Raw genomic sequence first — 18,616 nt, 5'->3', positions numbered from 1 at the left:
GCTGACTGGGAAGCCATCAGGGAACTAATTAGAGATGCTCCATGGAAAAATATTTTCTCTCTCCCTGCTGAACAGTGTGCAAACGAGACCACTGACTGGTTCAAAACTGCAATCGAAGCGCATGTTCCCATGCGGAAATTTTATAGTAAGCCCCACTCTCCCCAATGGTTTACGTCGACTTGTGCAACTGCCATTACTCAAAAGCAGCATGCATACCGTAGGTTTAACCGACATAAGTCCAGTTCAAACAGACTGAAGTATATAGAAGCTAGAAATAACGTTAAGAAAGAAATAGCGACAGCTAAGAGAGAATTTACGGAAACCACTAAAAAGCGCATCGAAGCACAAAAACTAGGAACTCGAGACTTCTGGAAAATCTACAACAGTGTAGTAAATAATGGGCAATCAACAATTCCCCCACTAACCAACAATCACGAGGTTGTCTCCTCAGCAACCGACAAGGCTAACATGCTTGCCAGTCGGTTTGCCTCAAACTCCACACTGGACCCTTCCAACCACCCCCTACCTGACTTTCCTATGCGGACAGACGCCACACTAGACGATCTGAAAACCACCCCTGCTCAGGTGCATGCTATCATAAAAAACCTTGACACCTCAAAAGCATGTGGACCCGATCTTATCCCAGCTGTGCTATTAAAAAAGTGCTCAGCCGAAGTAGCTCCAGTTCTCTCCAAACTCTACAACAAATGTCTTAATGAAGCTTGCTTTCCGGGCTGTTGGAAAACTGCTTCTGTTGTACCAGTATTCAAGAATTCTGGCGAAAGGACAGACCCATCAAATTATCGCCCCATTAGCCTCCTCCCACTTTTTGCCAAAATATTTGAGACCATAATTAACCATGCTCTAGTCCATCATCTTACAGATGCTAAACTACTGACTGACAAACAATATGGATTTAGACAAGCCCGTTCCACAGCAGACATCCTCACCGTGATCTCTGAACGTATATACCAATCACTGGACAAAGCGGGGGAAGGCAGAGCGGTAGCTCTAGATATATCTAAGGCTTTTGACAGGGTGTGGCATGAGGGTCTCCTCAGGAAGATTAGATCTTACGGTATCACTGGTAGAATACTTAACATAATTAAATCCTTCTTAGATAAGAGAAAAATCCAGGTAGTCCTCGACGGTCGCACATCTAAACAATATGATATAAATGCGGGAGTGCCCCAGGGTTCTATCCTTGGACCTCTATTGTTCCTGATATTCATAAATGACCTCCCCGACAACATTGCCTCTGAGATGGGTACATATGCTGATGACACTACACTCTATGGCAGACACGACAGGAAGACGAATGAACACATTTCTAAAGAAATGGCAGAAACACTAGAGGTAGACCTCCAATCTGTAGTGGAATGGGGACAAAAGTGGTTGGTCGCGTTCAATGCTGCCAAGACTAAACTAGTTTCATTCAATAATTACAAGAAACCCTCTCTACCACCAATAGCAATGGCCAACGACCCTTTATCTGAGAGTCCATCTTTCAAACTCCTTGGCCTAACGTTCACAGGAAACATGAGTTGGAACAATTACATTGAAGGCATTGCCAGGGCCGCTGCAAGAAAGGTAGGCTCTCTCTACCGTGCTAGAAAACTACTAACACCCGAAAGTATCCTGTACCTCTATAAGGCCACCATTCGCCCATGTATGGAGTATTGCTGCCACATCTGGGCTGGTGCATCTGCTACTAGTCTCTCGCTCCTTGACAAGGTTCAAAAGAGAGTCGCAAATCTGATAGGCCCTGAACTGGCATCTAAGCTTCAGCCTCTGTCCCATCGACGAAATGTTGCATCCCTCTGCCTGTTCTACAAGTATTTTAGTGGTGAATGCTCTGATGAACTGCAATCACTTGTGCCCCCACGACGCGAGCACCCTCGACAAACCCGACAGGCTACTAGATCCCACCCCCACACTGTAGAGGTCCCTAGATGTAAAAGATCTTTTTACTCCAATAGTTTCTTCCCCAGAACCGCAAGACTCTGGAATTCCATTCCAGGTCCCTGCTTCCCCAACAGTACTGACGTGCAGAAGTTCAAGTGTAACGTGAACCGACACCTTGCTGCCCAAATCCCTACATAGTACCCCAGTAGTTGTTGCCCCTGATAGTAGCCCCCTACACCAAAGTGGCAATTTGCCTTGTTTGGGGTGAAAATGTAATAAAAAAAAAAAAAAAAAAAACTTTTCATGAGTCAAGTAATAATAATGAAAAAAAAGTAACAAGTCAATAACTTTTCATGAATCAAGTAATAATAATGAAAAAAAGTAACAAGTCAATAACTTTTCAGGAGTCAAGTAATAATAATGAAAAAAAGTAACAAGTCAATAACTTTTCAGGAGTCAAGTAATAATAATGAAAAAAAGTAACAAGTCAATAACTTTTCATGAGTCAAGTAATAATAATGAAAAAAAGTAACAAGTCAATAACTTTTCATGAATCAAGTAATAATAATGAAAAAAAGTAACAAGTCAATAACTTTTCAGGAGTCAAGTAATAATAATGAAAAAAAGTAACAAGTCAATAACTTTTCAGGAGTCAAGTAATAATAATGAAAAAAAGTAACAAGTCAATAACTTTTCAGGAGTCAAGTAATAATAATGAAAAAAAGTAACAAGTCAATAACTTTTCATGAATCAAGTAATAATAATGAAAAAAAGTAACAAGTCAATAACTTTTCAGGAGTCAAGTAATAATAATGAAAAAAAGTAACAAGTCAATAACTTTTCATGAATCAAGTAATAATAATGAAAAAAAGTAACAAGTCAATAACTTTTCAGGAGTCAAGTAATAATAATGAAAAAAAGTAACAAGTCAATAACTTTTCAGGAGTCAAGTAATAATAATGAAAAAAAGTAACAAGTCAATAACTTTTCAGGAGTCAAGTAATAATAATGAAAAAAAGTAACAAGTCAATAACTTTTCATGAATCAAGTAATAATAATGAAAAAAAGTAACAAGTCAATAACTTTTCAGGAGTCAAGTAATAATAATGAAAAAAAGTAACAAGTCAATAACTTTTCAGGAGTCAAGTAATAATAATGAAAAAAAGTAACAAGTCAATAACTTTTCATGAATCAAGTAATAATAATGAAAAAAAGTAACAAGTCAATAACTTTTCAGGAGTCAAGTAATAATAATGAAAAAAAGTAACAAGTCAATAACTTTTCATGAATCAAGTAATAATAATGAAAAAAAGTAACAAGTCAATAACTTTTCAGGAGTCAAGTAATAATAATGAAAAAAAGTAACAAGTCAATAACTTTTCAGGAGTCAAGTAATAATAATGAAAAAAAGTAACAAGTCAATAACTTTTCAGGAGTCAAGTAATAATAATGAAAAAAAGTAACAAGTCAATAACTTTTCATGAGTCAAGTAATAATAATGAAAAAAGTAACGAGTCAATAACTTTTCATGAATCAAGTAATAATAATGAAAAAAAGTAACAAGTCAATAACTTTTCAGGAGTCAAGTAATAATAATGAAAAAAGTAACGAGTCAATAACTTTTCATGAGTCAAGTAATAATAATGAAAAAAAGTAACAAGTCAATAACTTTTCAGGAGTCAAGTAATAATAATGAAAAAAAGTAACAAGTCAATAACTTTTCATGAGTCAAGTAATAATAATGAAAAAAGTAACGAGTCAATAACTTTTCATGAATCAAGTAATAATAATGAAAAAAAGTAACAAGTCAATAACTTTTCAGGAGTCAAGTAATAATAATGAAAAAAGTAACGAGTCAATAACTGGAATGATAGAATTCTTAAGTTTATTTTTATTTTTTACATAAAAACTTGATATTTCTTCATCTTTTCGTGATCTTAGTTCTGTTTAATCCAGCATCATTGATGATACTAACTTCTACTAAGGTTGTTTCTTCCTCTTTGCTCCATATCACTTTTGTCAGGTTTTATGGCTCAGTTTTCTAGGTACATAGCCGTAGGAATTGCATAGTTATAGCGGTGTACGATTTATTTCCAACTGTTCTTTCTGCTGCATTTGATATTTAACTTTTTATAAGTCTTTCCAACATGATCATTCAAATCTACAAAAGCAAATATTTCCTTCTCATCAACCTTACTAGTTACTGTAATAAGTTTGCCATGAAACTCATGTTTTACATAAGTCACATTCTTGTGCATAAATAGATACGAGTTGTGAAAATTTTATCATCAACCATCAACTTCATCAGCAGGATTCGCTCACTTACATGTTTAACTTCAATCACTTTATCCATCTCTCACCAATAAAGACACAAACATTTGCTGCTCCCTTTTCATTTCTATGTCAACCTTTCATCCTTCAAATTACTTTAAAAAAAAAAAAGTAAAAGATAAAACAAAACAATCTTTTACACTCACAATAATGTCTGTGCTCCAATGCTAACAGTCAATTATAGAAATGTAATTTATGTAGGCACCGCCAAAAATGGCTGCAAAATCAAGTTTTTTTTTTGTGTCTATTATTCAAAGCATGCCCTGTTTAATAATGGTCATGCATTATTCGGCTCGCTAAAAAAAAATTGTTAATTTATTTATCAAAAATTTTAAAATGGCTTTTTTCGTATAAATATTAAAAAAAAATTTTTTTGTTTTGCTTAACTTAAATTAATTATTTTACTTAACATATTCACCGAATTTCACACTTCAAAACTCAAAAGCGGGATAATTAAACACAATCGAAGTTCTGATATTCAGACGTCAAAATAAGGTATGCAAACAATTTTTTTTTTTTTTTTTTTTTAATCTATAATTCTGTCCCTTACAACAACACAATATGTTTTGTTCAGTTTCAGATGATTATTTTAAGCATATTTGTTCCCACTTCAAAACAAGGGGGGATTTTGTAAGCAAAAAAATATATATATATATAAATATCGTTTATGAAAAATAAGTACACTGTTATAAAGTTCATTCTTCTCCTAATAATCGCTGAAAATTTCGTATTGATCGGATAATTACCTGATTTTTGGTAGATTTTTAAAAAGACGGTCCGTCAAAAAGTACTGACCTGATAGAGTTCAAAATAGACTTCGTAGCCTCGTAGGAGATGTCCTTTTCTCCTCCTTGCAACCTCTATCTCACAGAAGAGATGTTGCGAGTTTGTCTCTGATGTATCGTTATTTTCATGGAAAGTGTTCAACTGAGCTTCAATCTATGGTCCCCCCTCGCCAAACTTTCACAAGAAACACTCGTCTAGCTGTAAACACTATCAATAATTTCCCCCACTCTTTATCTGTGCCTAAACCTAAACGTAGATTCCATGAACAAAGCTTCTTTCTTAGAACTGCACGCCTGTGGAATTGTCTTCCGTTTTCCTGCTTTCCGGCTGACTACAATATGGTTTTGTTCAAGTCTAAAGTAAATAAGTTCTTGATGAGCCGTTCCATATAAGTTATTAAATTTACCAAATTTTCATTACTAATGATTACTATATTGACCAACTTCTACTGTACACTCTTTAACCCTTATCCTTGAGTGGCCTCTGGGCCTTGATAATGTGGTGATGCCTTTGTAAAAAAAAAAAAAAAAAAAAAAAACTTACTTGAGAGGTTATGCTTGGTTTTTCCAATTCCTTCTTGAAATATTCTGAAACTGTTGTTAAATCAAGCTTCCCATGTTGATCTGCAAAGCAATTTTAATATAAATTAGTTAAATACTTAGTTTTAGAAACCAATACACTTTATACTATTGGTCATATTAAAAATTTTAAAGCAATTAATATTAATTAATATATTTTAATAAAAAGACTCTTTCTCACTTATATTTAGTATGTATTTTTTTTATTTTATTTATTTTTTTTACATAGGAGTCACCACTTATTAAGGCTCGGAGGCCCCTTGAGGATAAGGGTTATTGAGTGTAAAGCAGTCAATAAGATAATATAATAATCGTTAGCAGTGGAAATTTGGTAAATTGGATAAGGGAACGGTTCATCAAGAATTTATTTATATTGGACTTGAAGACTACCAAATTGTAGTCAGCTGGAAAACAGGCAAACGGAAGAGAGTTCCACAGGGGTGCAGTTCTAAGAAATAAGTTTTTTTCATGGAATCTACGTTGAAGTTTGAGCACAGATACAGAGTGGGGGAAATTATTGACAGTGGTTTCAGATAGACAAGTGTTTTCTGTGAAAGTTTGGCGATGGGGGACCATAGGGGGAGCTAAGATGAGCACTTGCCATGAAAATAAAGATAAAGCAGAGACAGGCTTGCAACATCTTTTCTGTGGAAAAGAGGTTGTAGGGAAGAGAAAAGAGCATCCCCACTACAAAGTCTATTTTGAACTCTATCAAGACAGGATAAAGTCTTTCTAGCAGCTCCTTGGACATACTTGGCGTTTAGATCGATAGACAATTGCATCAGCAGTGAGATATCTAAGAGTGGTAGGATTCCACTATTTTTCCAGCAAACTTGGCAACAAATTTGATGTACGTGTTCCATTTCAGATCAGATGTGAAGGTCAAGCCCAAAAGCTTGTCAAAACATGGAGCCTCCCCTAGACCCATCCCCAATTGATGCCAGATGAGGATCAGAGCATTGATGATGTAAAGATAGAAGCTTGTTTTTAGATGCATTAAAAGTAACCCACCACCTCTTTCCTTATTGTACTATGTACTCAAGATCAGAGGAGAGAGATTCAGAGAGAACTTGGTTGTTTACAGTCTTTGATGTGTTGCCATAGATTGCATAAATGTCTACGAATGATCCTAGGATATGATTTGGGAGATCAGTGATGTAGACCAGGATGGGCCCTTGAAAGACCTCATCATTAATACTGTAAGCTTCTAATTTTTGCCCATCAACCACTACTCTTATGAACTTATCAGAGAAAGATGATTTAATAATTGAGAAGACATTTTTAGATATACTGTAGCTGGAGATCTTGCGAAGTGATTCACTAATCCTACGAGATATAACCATTAGCACATCTGCTGTAGATCTAGTAGAATGAAAACCATATTGCATGTCACTAAGAAGGTTATTTCTGCTGAGGTGGTGGACTAATTCTCTATTTAACACAAGTTCCAGTAATTACTCATGATGCACAGGAGACTTATTGATCTGCACTGAGGGAGATGATCAATCACCTGAATTCTTAAATACGGGGCATACTGATGAGGTTTTCCAAGGTTTTGGGAAGCAATTGTCTTTAAGACAACGCTTATGTGTGAAGTTAAATAATATTTATTTTATTAATTTTTCTATGAATTTTACAACTTTTAATGCTCAATTCATTTTACTATTTCAGACTGATGAACTATTTTTCAATTCAGGGGAGTAGTATTGTCTTGATATCATCTTGGAGGAGAGGGTGTGTTTTGTGATTTTTGCACAATCTTTGACAAGATCTCATCCAGTATTATGAAGATTTCGGATACCAGTAGGAACAACAACAAAAGTAGCAGAAAAAAAACAAAATACTCAAGTTTGATTGGTTATCGATATCTGACTTCAACCAATCAGAAACAGTTGTTCTGAAAGCCTGTCACTTTTTAGAGATTGATACATAAGGGAGAAACCAAGTACATCCAAATGAAAGAATAGTTTGCCAAAATGGACCTTAGTCAACCATTATCTTTTGCAGCTTTGTGCAAATATCCTAAAACAATCCTGAGGATTATCCTTGCACTACTACTATCGCTGCTACTTCAAAGAGGTTTTTGTCATTGAACAGATAATGCTTTTTTGTAAAAAATCGAAAAAATAAATTTCCATTACAAACTAATTCTATCTACTTAATTTTTATGTCAATTTCAACTAAAAGCAATGTTATCGATTTAATTGCCATGTCACAATTAGGTAAACATTACTGCATTATTACATAAAACATGTATTTTCATATGTGACACAATGGTCAGCCATATTTGTTTTAAACATAGAATGTAAACACAAGAGAAGTAACACTGTTATCAGATTCTAAAAATATTTATAGCCAAGTTTTTCATGAAAAATGTTCCTTATTATTGCTATATAACGTAAAAATAGGTATATTCAAGATGTTAGCTTCCAAACATTTATCCTTTTTTTTTTTTTTTATTAGTTTTGTATTTCTTAACACTGATGAAGTAAAGATGTTTCCTTTTAAGTTGAAATCAGTCTTTTTATTTTTTTGGAGGAAATAAAAAATGTTTTAGATAAAAACATTTGCACAAAATACATTTTCTACTGTTTTCATATATTTAAAGCATACTAGAGAACTTTAAAGAATATTTTCAAATGTTATCTCCTATCTCCATATATATTTTGATTGCAGAAATTCCCCTCTGGACCAAAGTACCGTAGGTTTGCAACAGCAGATGCCACATACAAATTTATTATGTCTAGACTATTAGCCACTATCTTATGGAACTTTATCACGCCATGCTAGACATTTAATAGTTATAATAAAATCCTACATTACATCCTAGGAGCAACACCATTACAATCGCAACCATCTTTAGAGGAAGTAGTTCCTATTTTCCCTTCTAAATATCAAGTCCTACTGCCCCCAGTCAAAACTGGGAGAAAATATACACATTATACATATATTGTGCTTGCACCCTTTATAACTGAATCATAAATTCATAGACATCACATTATCTTTCCCTTTTCCGATTCAAAAATAATAAAGTCTCTCCAGACTAATTCCACTCATTCTGATTGGCTGAGCTCCTATATTCCAGATTAACAGTATTCGCATGCTAAACAAACGCTAATATACCATTCAAATATGGTATTACAATGATACCTACTTCTGCCCTCTGAGTAAATTGCTGCGTTTATTTTCTTACATTTTACAGCATCATCAATATCTACACCAGTTTTTATTTCCTCTCTCTCCCTCTTGCATCAACAATATCTACAACAGCTTTTATTTTCTCTCTCACTCGCTTGCTTTGCACATTTCTTTTTATGGTGTCAACAGTTTTTATTTCTTGTATCACTCACGTTTTACATTTTTTTTATTTTTGCGGAAATAAAAAACATTTGACCACTTTATACATTTCTTCTTATGCCGGAAAAAAAACACACACATTTTATAGTGTCAACACCATCTACAACAGTTTTTATTTCCTCCCCCTCTGTATATATTCTTCCCGAGCCTCCTTCCCTCACTCCAATTATTATTTCTCTTGTATGTTTCTATGTTTGTTTTACCATGCGGCTCGCTATGTTAAATTGTTATCACAAAAGTGTAAAAAAAAAAATTAATCTACATACTTTTTATTCCGCCTTCACAGATTGTCATGAAACAACAACTATAGGAGATGAAGATAACAGTCCACAAATAAATGCATTTTCTGTAATCAATAAAATTACAGATATTTTTCTAGAATGAAAAAAGTTTGCCATACTACTTCCTTCTTAAATAAAACATGAACTTTGTCTTTTTTTGTTGGTGTGTGTGTGTAGGGTGGTTCTATTTACACAAACTAAGCCACAGCAACATGTGGCTGGGTACAGGTAATATTCAAATAATTGTTGATAAATTTGTAGATGAGTACCATCGGCTAAATTCCAATCTCCCCAAAATAAGATTCTTCTTTTTTCTTTTAAGCGATTATACATTGAAAATTTTTTTTAATTTCCAAATTTAGAGCGGTGGATTAGTTGTGTGTATAAATTTAATGTAAAGCTAAATACAATTATGACCTGCTGTGGGGTCACAAGCACCAAACAGAATATAAGTTGGTCTGGAGGTAGCAACCGCTAAGGGCTGCCCCAATCAGTCACAAAGTCTTGGACACAGATATGACGTAGCAGGTTTTGAACTTTACCAGTTACAGAGTTTTTAGATTATATACCCGAGCTCGGATACGCATTGCAACCTTAAACTAACCCCTCACAGTCACTGAATCTAATAAAACTCAAAGTTTCTCCAACCAGACAATTCCAGTTAATATTAATCTCTACAACCAAAATGATTGCTCATCCATGTTGCTCATTGCTGTGCCTCTGCTGTCTAAGGATCTCTCATCCACACTGTTTGTTGTTGTTGTTGCTGCTAAAATGGTTACTATAGAAGAAACTTCAAACTATCATTCCAAAAGAAATTTTTTTAAACTCAATAAGTCTCTCTGTTCTAAGATATATGTATGGCATAACAATGAATTTGAAATAATTTGTACAAAGTTTGCCTGTTCAGAAAAAAAAAAAATATATCAAAGAAAAAATTCTCTCTCTATCCATTACTCCAAATCTTGGTTTTAAAACTCATATGAAATGAAAAATCTTTTCTTGTTATTCATTTTTGGCTTAAATCATCCGATGACATGGCTAGATAAGTTGTTTGTACCGTCTATAGAAATAACTGGTAATGATTTAAATACATCCTGAGGTTGCAATAATAAAAACATACATATTACATAATTGAGCTTAGGTACTTTGGACAATGTCAAAAACACTGTTAATTCACTGCCCACATAGCAGCAGCCGTATAGCGCAACGGTTAGAAGCTTCGACTTGTTTGGGCGATAGGGTTTCGATCCTGGCTTGAGGTAGTTGCTTGTCTAACCGCACTGATGAACTATGAAACAGCGAAACAGTACTGTATGTGGATGACACACATACATATATATATATATATATATACACTAGCCGATTTACCCGAGCTTTGCTACGGATATATTTGTATTACACAATACTAATTGGCATTCTTTTAATATTTATGTAATTACAGGTTCGAAACCAAAACTTCTGGGTAAACAACATTTCTTGTACCACTGGTAAAAATCTAAACAAAAGTTCTACATTACGTAGAAAAAAAAAAAACTGTACAGGTCCGTTTTCAGTTTGTGTTGCTCCCAAAAATGTAAATTAGGATTTTTGTGGATAAACTATGCTTGGTTGTGTATATAAAAAGTACCCCATTTTTAATAAAGGAAGGACTTTCACATAAAAATTTAAGAAACAAAAGATACGGCAAAAATTGAATTACACTTGTAAATCATATCTAAAAAATAGCACGGTTCGTAAACTGCAGAAGTACTAAACAGATAAAAACACCCGCATTTTTGTACTTCTGCAATTATTTTTCTTTGAGTGACGCTGAGACATAAAGTGACACCCCCCCCCCCCGAAAAAAAAAAAAAACATAATTACGTCGAAACTCCCCCACACAAATATATATTATCAACTAAATCAATTACCCAGACAGGAAAGCATAAGATCTTTCTCAAAAGAAAATCGAAGAAAAAAAAGTGAAAAAAAAAAAATAAAAACGCGTAGGAATATATCTGATATAAAAAGCATTACTTTACCTTGTTTCTTTTTCAAAGTATTATGGAAACGATAATAAAATTCAGACAGTCAAGTGAATAGTTGAAAAATGATTTTAAAATCGTCCGTAGGAAATAAATTTTAACCTTTTGGTAAACGTGCTCACACCTTACAATGAATCAACATTTATAGCCGAGACTTTAATAGAGGGCTAACGATTTAAAATATTTCGTCGAAAAATAAAATCATCCTTAGCCTAATTATTTATTTTTTTTTATCAATATTTGTAACTTTTACATTTATAGAAAATAAATAATTAAAACAAATCATTTTATCACCATATCTCTCGATTTGGTTAAAAACTATATCCGTTCATAACCGGAAGTGAAATATCAGTGAAAATTACTTAAAATGTGCCAGTTTAGCAAATAGTACAAAATAACTTGAATTAAAATAATTTAAATAAATTAACTTTAAATAATACTCTTAAATAGAACGATTACATCAATTACATTACTATAATCAGTAATTTTAATTGTGCGAATTATTTAAAAAGATTTTCTTTAATATTATATGCAAATTAGATTAGTTCTATTATGTACATTGCCTTCAATATAGTGTATATATATATTGATCGTGATGCTATTTATTTATATAGAAAATCTTATAGTAAATAAAATTTATATAGATAACCGTTTTCAGCAGGAAGTTTTTGTATATATTAATCAAATTGTGAACAAACAAACAGACAGGATTACGGATTTATATATATATATATATATATATATATATATATATATATATATATAGCTTAATGCATAAGAGGAATAGAGAGAGTTCAGATCCACAAGAGGAGACTTATCTGGATAATGCCAAGCTCAACAATAATTATTGGAGCTTATACAGTAGGACAACAAGAGTATGAAATGGAGACACAAAACTATATATTGGTAGATATAGAATGGATCATTTATTGAATAATGGAATACAGGCAAAATTTTGGGGATAGAAGGGACTCTTTATGCCAGGGCACTTCGAAGCCTAATGCTTCTCATAAGAAGAGTAGAGAAGGTGCTAGGTAGCATGGAGGAAATGCGGCGTCTAGCATAGGGTTCATTAGGGGCGAAAAAGATTAAAAGGAATTATAGAATGTAGGGGGAAGCTTTATTGAATTCTAAATAAAGGAGAAGCTTGTTATAATGATATATAAAATTGTATATGGTCTTTAACATAGTGTTGAGTTTAAGGGGTATATGTTTTAGGGTTAAATTGGGGGTATATTGTGGCTGCGTGGTAATTTATTTTAACGGTCTGTGGGGTGTCTTATCTATGGAGTCATATTTTTGATAGGTACAACCTAAACAGCAAATAGCGGCTATAAAATAAGGGGGCAGTCGGAGGATAGGATGGCAATGTCTATGGGCGCTTTTAACTTGATGAAAAAGGTTTAAGGATACATATAGTTGGCAAGGTGGAAGAGTACGGAGACATTTACTACTTATAAAAGTGTAATAGTAGGGTAATTATAGTGACGAGAATGATAATAAAGATAAATATAGTAATAGTAATAAAAATAAAATTAAAATAATGTTACTAATAGCTGTGATGAAAGTAATGTTAATGGTAATAACAATGAAAATGAAGATAATGGTAACGGTTATGGCAGCATTGACGGGGATAATGATAATAACAGGACAATGATGAAATATAATAATTATAGTGGTAAAAACAAAACAATAATAGTGATAACAATACTACTACAACTACCTCTTCCTACACCACCACTTCTACTGCTACTACTACTAATAATAATGTTAATAATAATTACTAGGGGATGTGTAAAGGCAAGGGATACAGACAAATGGGGGGGGGTTAGAATAACAGGGAAAGTGAGGAGTCCCGTGAAAAAATAAAATAAAAGTATATATATATATATATATATATATATATATACACACACACACAGGGTGACCCCAAAAAAAAAAAAAAAAAAAAAAAAAACGGACACCAACTCCAATTAGGCCCCGTTTCTTAGTGTTTAGTCGAATGAAATGAAACTTTGGTCATAACAGTTTATTATTTATAACATCACATCAAAACACTAGGGTCTTTGACCTTTTTTACTCCGTTCTACAGCATATGTTCTAGATGGCCTCCATTTAGCTTTTGTTTTTTTTTGGGTTACCCTGTATACACATACAGATATCCATATATATATATATAAACACAGATACACAAAGTAACAACACACACAATATAAATAAAAGATGAGGGTATTTTGAAAGCCCCCCCCCCCCCAAAAAAAAAAACTATAGGCGATTTTATAGCCGCTATTTGCCGTTTAGGTTGTACCTATCAAAAATACCACTCCATAGATAATAGACACCCACAGACCCTAAAACATATACCCCTTAAACTCAACACTATGTTAAAGACCATATACAATTTTATATATCATATTATAACAAGCTTCTTTATTTATTTAGAATTCAATAAAGCTTCCCCCAACATTCTATAATTCCTCTTAATCTTTTTCGCCCCTAATGAACCCTATGCTAGATGCCGCATTTCCTCTATGCTACCTAGCACCTTCTCTACTCTTCTTATGAGAAGCATTAGGCTTCGAAATGCCCTGGCATAAAGAGTCCCTTCTATCCCCCAAATTTTGCTTTTATTCCATTATTCAATGAATGATCCATTCTATATCTACCAATATATAGTTTTGTGGCTTCATTTCATACTATTGTTGTCCTATATATATATATATATATATATATATATATATATATATATATATATATATATATATATATATATATATATGTGTGTGTGTGTGTGTGTATCGTTTAAAATATAATTATTCACTGACACTTGTTTCGTCGTCTACGATTCATCAGAGCGGCTGAATCTAGCGAGATTTAAAATCAAGACCCCATGAAAAAAAGACTAAACTTCTACCACAGGCCTATCTCGCACAAAAGTAAAAACAAAAGTTTTAGAGATTAAGGAATCCTCACTGAATATGGACGGTTCAGTGATCGAAATCAGTGGTAGCAGTCTTAGCTGTTTACGTTTGTTGTTAAAGTCTTCCTCCTCTTTTTAACTCTTCCACCAATAGTATTAAAGTAAATTCTATCTTTATGCCATCTTTTTCTAACATGTAAAACAAAACAATTACAACTTTTTTCACTTCACTTCTTTGAGTATTGATTGTCATGTTAAGAACGGTTTTCGGAATAGACATCCCCATGTAAAGAACGGCTTTCGTAGCAGACATCCCCATGTAAAAAACGGCTTTCGTAGTAGACAACCCTCTTTTTATCAGCATACCCACTTGCAAATGCAAAAAATTCCAGGTTAGCAATATCGGTAGGAGAGAAGTAGATTTGTTTATCACGCATGCGTACAAACCCAGTAGCCAGTGAATTATAGTGCATCTCTCTCTCTCTATATATATATATATACATATATATATATATATATCAGTATTTGTCCCTACAAAATTTGAAAGAGATTTTCTTGATCAACATAGTCGAAAACCTAGAAAAGTAGTAATTTTAAAGAAAATTGTGCAGGTGGGCCTAATTTACCCCCCATCCCCCCAAAAAAACAAAAAAACTTGTGCGCAATCTTGAGAATCAGATAAAAAAATTTAAATAAAAATTAAATTTCCTGTGTAATGAAATTTACGTTAAAACTGTAGCATTGGTAATCCATGAAAAAAAAAAAATACATCGGTAATTGTGACTAAAACCAGACCCTAACTTGTAAACACGCGTGCAGGTCTTTCAATTTAGGTATGGAAGCAAAAAAATGGAAAATATCTAAACAAGTAATCTTGCAGAATTTGATCTGGATTCTCAGGATATCCCGTCAATTGGGATCGGGCGAACCAGCATTAGGCCAAGCGCAGTAAGAGACGCAGACTAATTTCAAAACAAACTGGCTGAAAAAAAAAAAAAAAATTTTAGAAATACACTAAATAAAAATAACAAAAATCTACCATATAGTGACTGAATATAAATGTTTTTCTTTTTTTTTTTTTCCAATATTTTTTTTATTTTGTAAGTTATTTATCAACAATTTATTTTTTTTTTTTAAGGAAAGATGAATGTTTTATTTTTAACTGTAAAATGTTAGATGTAAATATGGTTTTTATTTTTTTTTTATTCATTAAATTTTTTTTTTCTTGCTCAACAGAAGACTTTTTTGTTTTTAGAAAAGCTAAAAAATTTGTTTACAAAAATCGTAAATTGTTAGGTGAACAAGCGAGAGAGAAAAAATATTCTTCGAAGTGAGAAAGAGGAAAAGAGATATATATACAGAGAGAAATAGTGGGGAATATATACAGAGAGAGAATTCAGTAAATTACACAGGTTTAAATAAAGTATATATAATTGAATTACAAAAAAAAAAAAAAAAACATAAAACATTGTTCTTTATAAAAATATAATTAATTACTGAAATAAAGGTACAAATTAAGCGAGTGAGCAATTTACTCATAGGAAAAAGTAAGTATCATTGAGACGCCATGTTTGAATGGTACACTAACGTCCGTATAGCATGCTAATCCTGTTATTCCGGAATATAAGAATGGCCAGGGATTATTCAATCAGAAGGAGCAGAATTATTCTGGGAGACATTATTATTTTTTGTAACGGAAAAGGAAAAGATCATGTTATGGAAATGAGTTTATGATCCAGTTACGAAGGGTGAAACCCCATATCTGTCCCAAGTGCAGAATACCTCCCAGTGATGACTGGAGTGGTAGAAGTACTCGTTATTTAGAGGAAAAAAATAGGAACTTCTTCCTCTAAAGGTGGTTGCGATTGTGATAATGTTGCTCCTAGAATATAATGTTATTATAACGATAAATGTGTCTAAAATGGCATTCTAAAGTTACTTAAGATAGTGGCTAATAGTCCAGACATAATAAATTTGTATGTGGCATCTATTGTTAGAAACCTACGGTACTTTGGTCCAGAGGGGAATTTCTGCAATCAAAATATTATATAGGAGATTAAAGCATGTGAAAGGATTTTCCAAACAAAATGGCGGTATTTTGAGAACTTAAGTGCTTTGATTTCTGAAATATGACTATTTTAGTAGACCTACCTTATAATCTTGAAATATGACTATTTTAGTAGACCTACCTTATAATCTTGAAATATCCAAAGTGTTTTCATGGTTGGTGAGCATTACTAGTTTTCTGTGATTAATGTTATAATCTTGTTTATTTGACAAAAATTTCTAGTTTCATCCGCTTTTTACGAAAATGTTGCTAGCATTGTTTATATTTCTAATGATGTTGTTTAGGTGTTTTTTGGAAATTATATCTAAATACACTTAAGTCATCTTTGAAGTTCTACTGGTTTTGTTTTTTTAGGCTTTTGAATCCATTATATCTAAGTGTTATTGTTTATTAATGAAGAAGTGTGCTCGCCATTGCTTTCGATGTATTCGTTCAATTTTTTTTTATTTTATTAATGTAATCATGTATTCATGCAGGCTAGGTGTTGGGATGTTTAAGTGATGCTTCTAGGTTAACTTTTTCCATGTTTATTTTTTCAGGCAATGAAATATATTCTTATAAGAGTGCTCTACTACTTGAGAAGCTATGTATTTGGATATATATATATACTAGCAGGGGTGCCCGGGTGTTTGGAGGTGTATGCTGTGCAAAAAAAAGCAAAAAAAAAAAAAAAAAAATGGTTAATTTTTTAAAACTTTGACCCCTATTATGACCCCTTAAAATTTATAGTTTCGGGCTCAAATCACTTTATTAAGTTAGATCCAGGTTCAAGGAACCTATATCTAAAATTTCAAGTGTCTAGACCCAAAATTGGCGGAGGAGTTTGGTAGAGTTCTTAAAGGTCAAATCGTTGAAATTTGACCCCTTAACAGCCAAATTTCTGGCTGACACCCGTCACATTGATTTTCCCAAATCTCAGTACCCGGTATTTCAAATTTCGAGTCTATAGACTAAAAATTGACAGAGTTATTGCGTAGGGAAATGTACACAGACAGACACGTTCACTTATATATATATATATATATATATATAATATAAAGATAAAATCTAAACAAAGGGGACCTACATTGAAATAGATGATACTTATGTTGTCCTGATCTTCTCTAATAAATGCTCTCATTTTTAAAATTTTTATTAATAATTGAGCATTTTGCTGGAGTTCTCTTACCACACACAAATGTAACTTTTGCAACTGAATTTCATCAAGTACCCTATCTTTAGTGCGGACGACCCGAAAACAACTGCGAATTATTTACTTTACTCAGTCATGGCTTATGGATTAAATAAAAGATTATGTTCGAAATTTTGTACAGATTCCCAAGTTAGACATAAAGAATCCCAAATTCAACAAGATATAGATGAAGGTCTGAGATTACATCCACTGAAACGTTGTGAAAATGACACTCAAGGTGAGAGAACAGTAGTCATAAGAAACCAAATGATACGAATAATCAATCCTTATCTGAAATTCAGAACTGTAAAATCTTCGCTTGTTTTGTTCTATGGCATATTAACACTTTTGCGTTATTTAATGCTGAATGTCATAATTTTAGTCAAAGTTATGCTTCAAGTCCTTTATATCTTCAAATATTTATTTATGGTGTTTAGTTTGGTTGTTTTGTAGAGGAAAATTGTCGTTCTTGTTTTTGCCCTAATAGAACATGATTGAGTTTTGCAAAGTGAGAGGAAAAAAAAATCAATAACATCAATGTTTGATGCATTTTAGGTAAAGGAGCTAGTATCTTCAGACAGTTTGATCTGGTAGCACCAGGCTAAATAAGGCGGCTTTCAGAAAAAAAAAAAAAAAAAAAAAACATCAGAATTGCCAACAATACAGAAGCAAAACAAATCAAAATTTGATAGTCAACACACTAGATATAAATTTTTATAATTTTTTTTTAAACGTCTAACCAGACAACACAGGTTCCCTAAAATATATGGTGACCAACAATACAAATTATTCTTACTCTATTGTAGAAAGGTTTATGTAAATCATTTATTTTAGTTTTTAATGGAGAGATAAAAGGTGAATTAAAACCATAATTGTGAAAGGCATTGAATCACAATTGTAGAAAGCATTTGAGTTTTTCACAATTGTGATTCACAGTTGCAACAATTGTGATTCATAGTTGCAACAAGCTGTTGACAGCAGCCATTGTCTCTTCTCTAACATATGGCGAATTTAAATCTGTTGTTACGAGCAACATTGGATAAAAAAATCATATGCAAACTTTGTTAAACACGCGCATGCGCACATATATCAAGTGGGTCTTATTTTCAGAAACACATTATGCTCATTTTTTTTTTTTTTTGTTAAATATTTAACAAAGGAAGATTGCAACAATACATCGAGTTACAAAATC

At 32.7% G+C, this 18,616-nt stretch overlaps 1 protein-coding gene across 1 annotated transcript in view; it reads right to left on the bottom strand.

The window, feature by feature from the left end:
• The window catches only part of LOC145267168 (mini-chromosome maintenance complex-binding protein-like), a 72,466-nt gene that overhangs the window by 36,812 nt on the left and 17,038 nt on the right, over positions 1–18,616 (bottom strand). The window contains exon 2 of the mRNA XM_080123220.1: positions 5,566–5,645. Within this exon, the coding sequence (XP_079979346.1) occupies positions 5,566–5,645 (80 nt within the window). The remainder of the gene's footprint in view (positions 1–5,565; positions 5,646–18,616) is intronic.

The sequence above is a fragment of the Euprymna scolopes genome, chromosome 42 (genome assembly GCF_053919585.1).
Source record: "Euprymna scolopes isolate OS-2025 chromosome 42, ASM5391958v1, whole genome shotgun sequence".
Taxonomy (NCBI): Eukaryota; Metazoa; Mollusca; class Cephalopoda; order Sepiida; family Sepiolidae; genus Euprymna; species Euprymna scolopes.
This window is presented reverse-complemented; position numbering and strand designations above follow the sequence as displayed.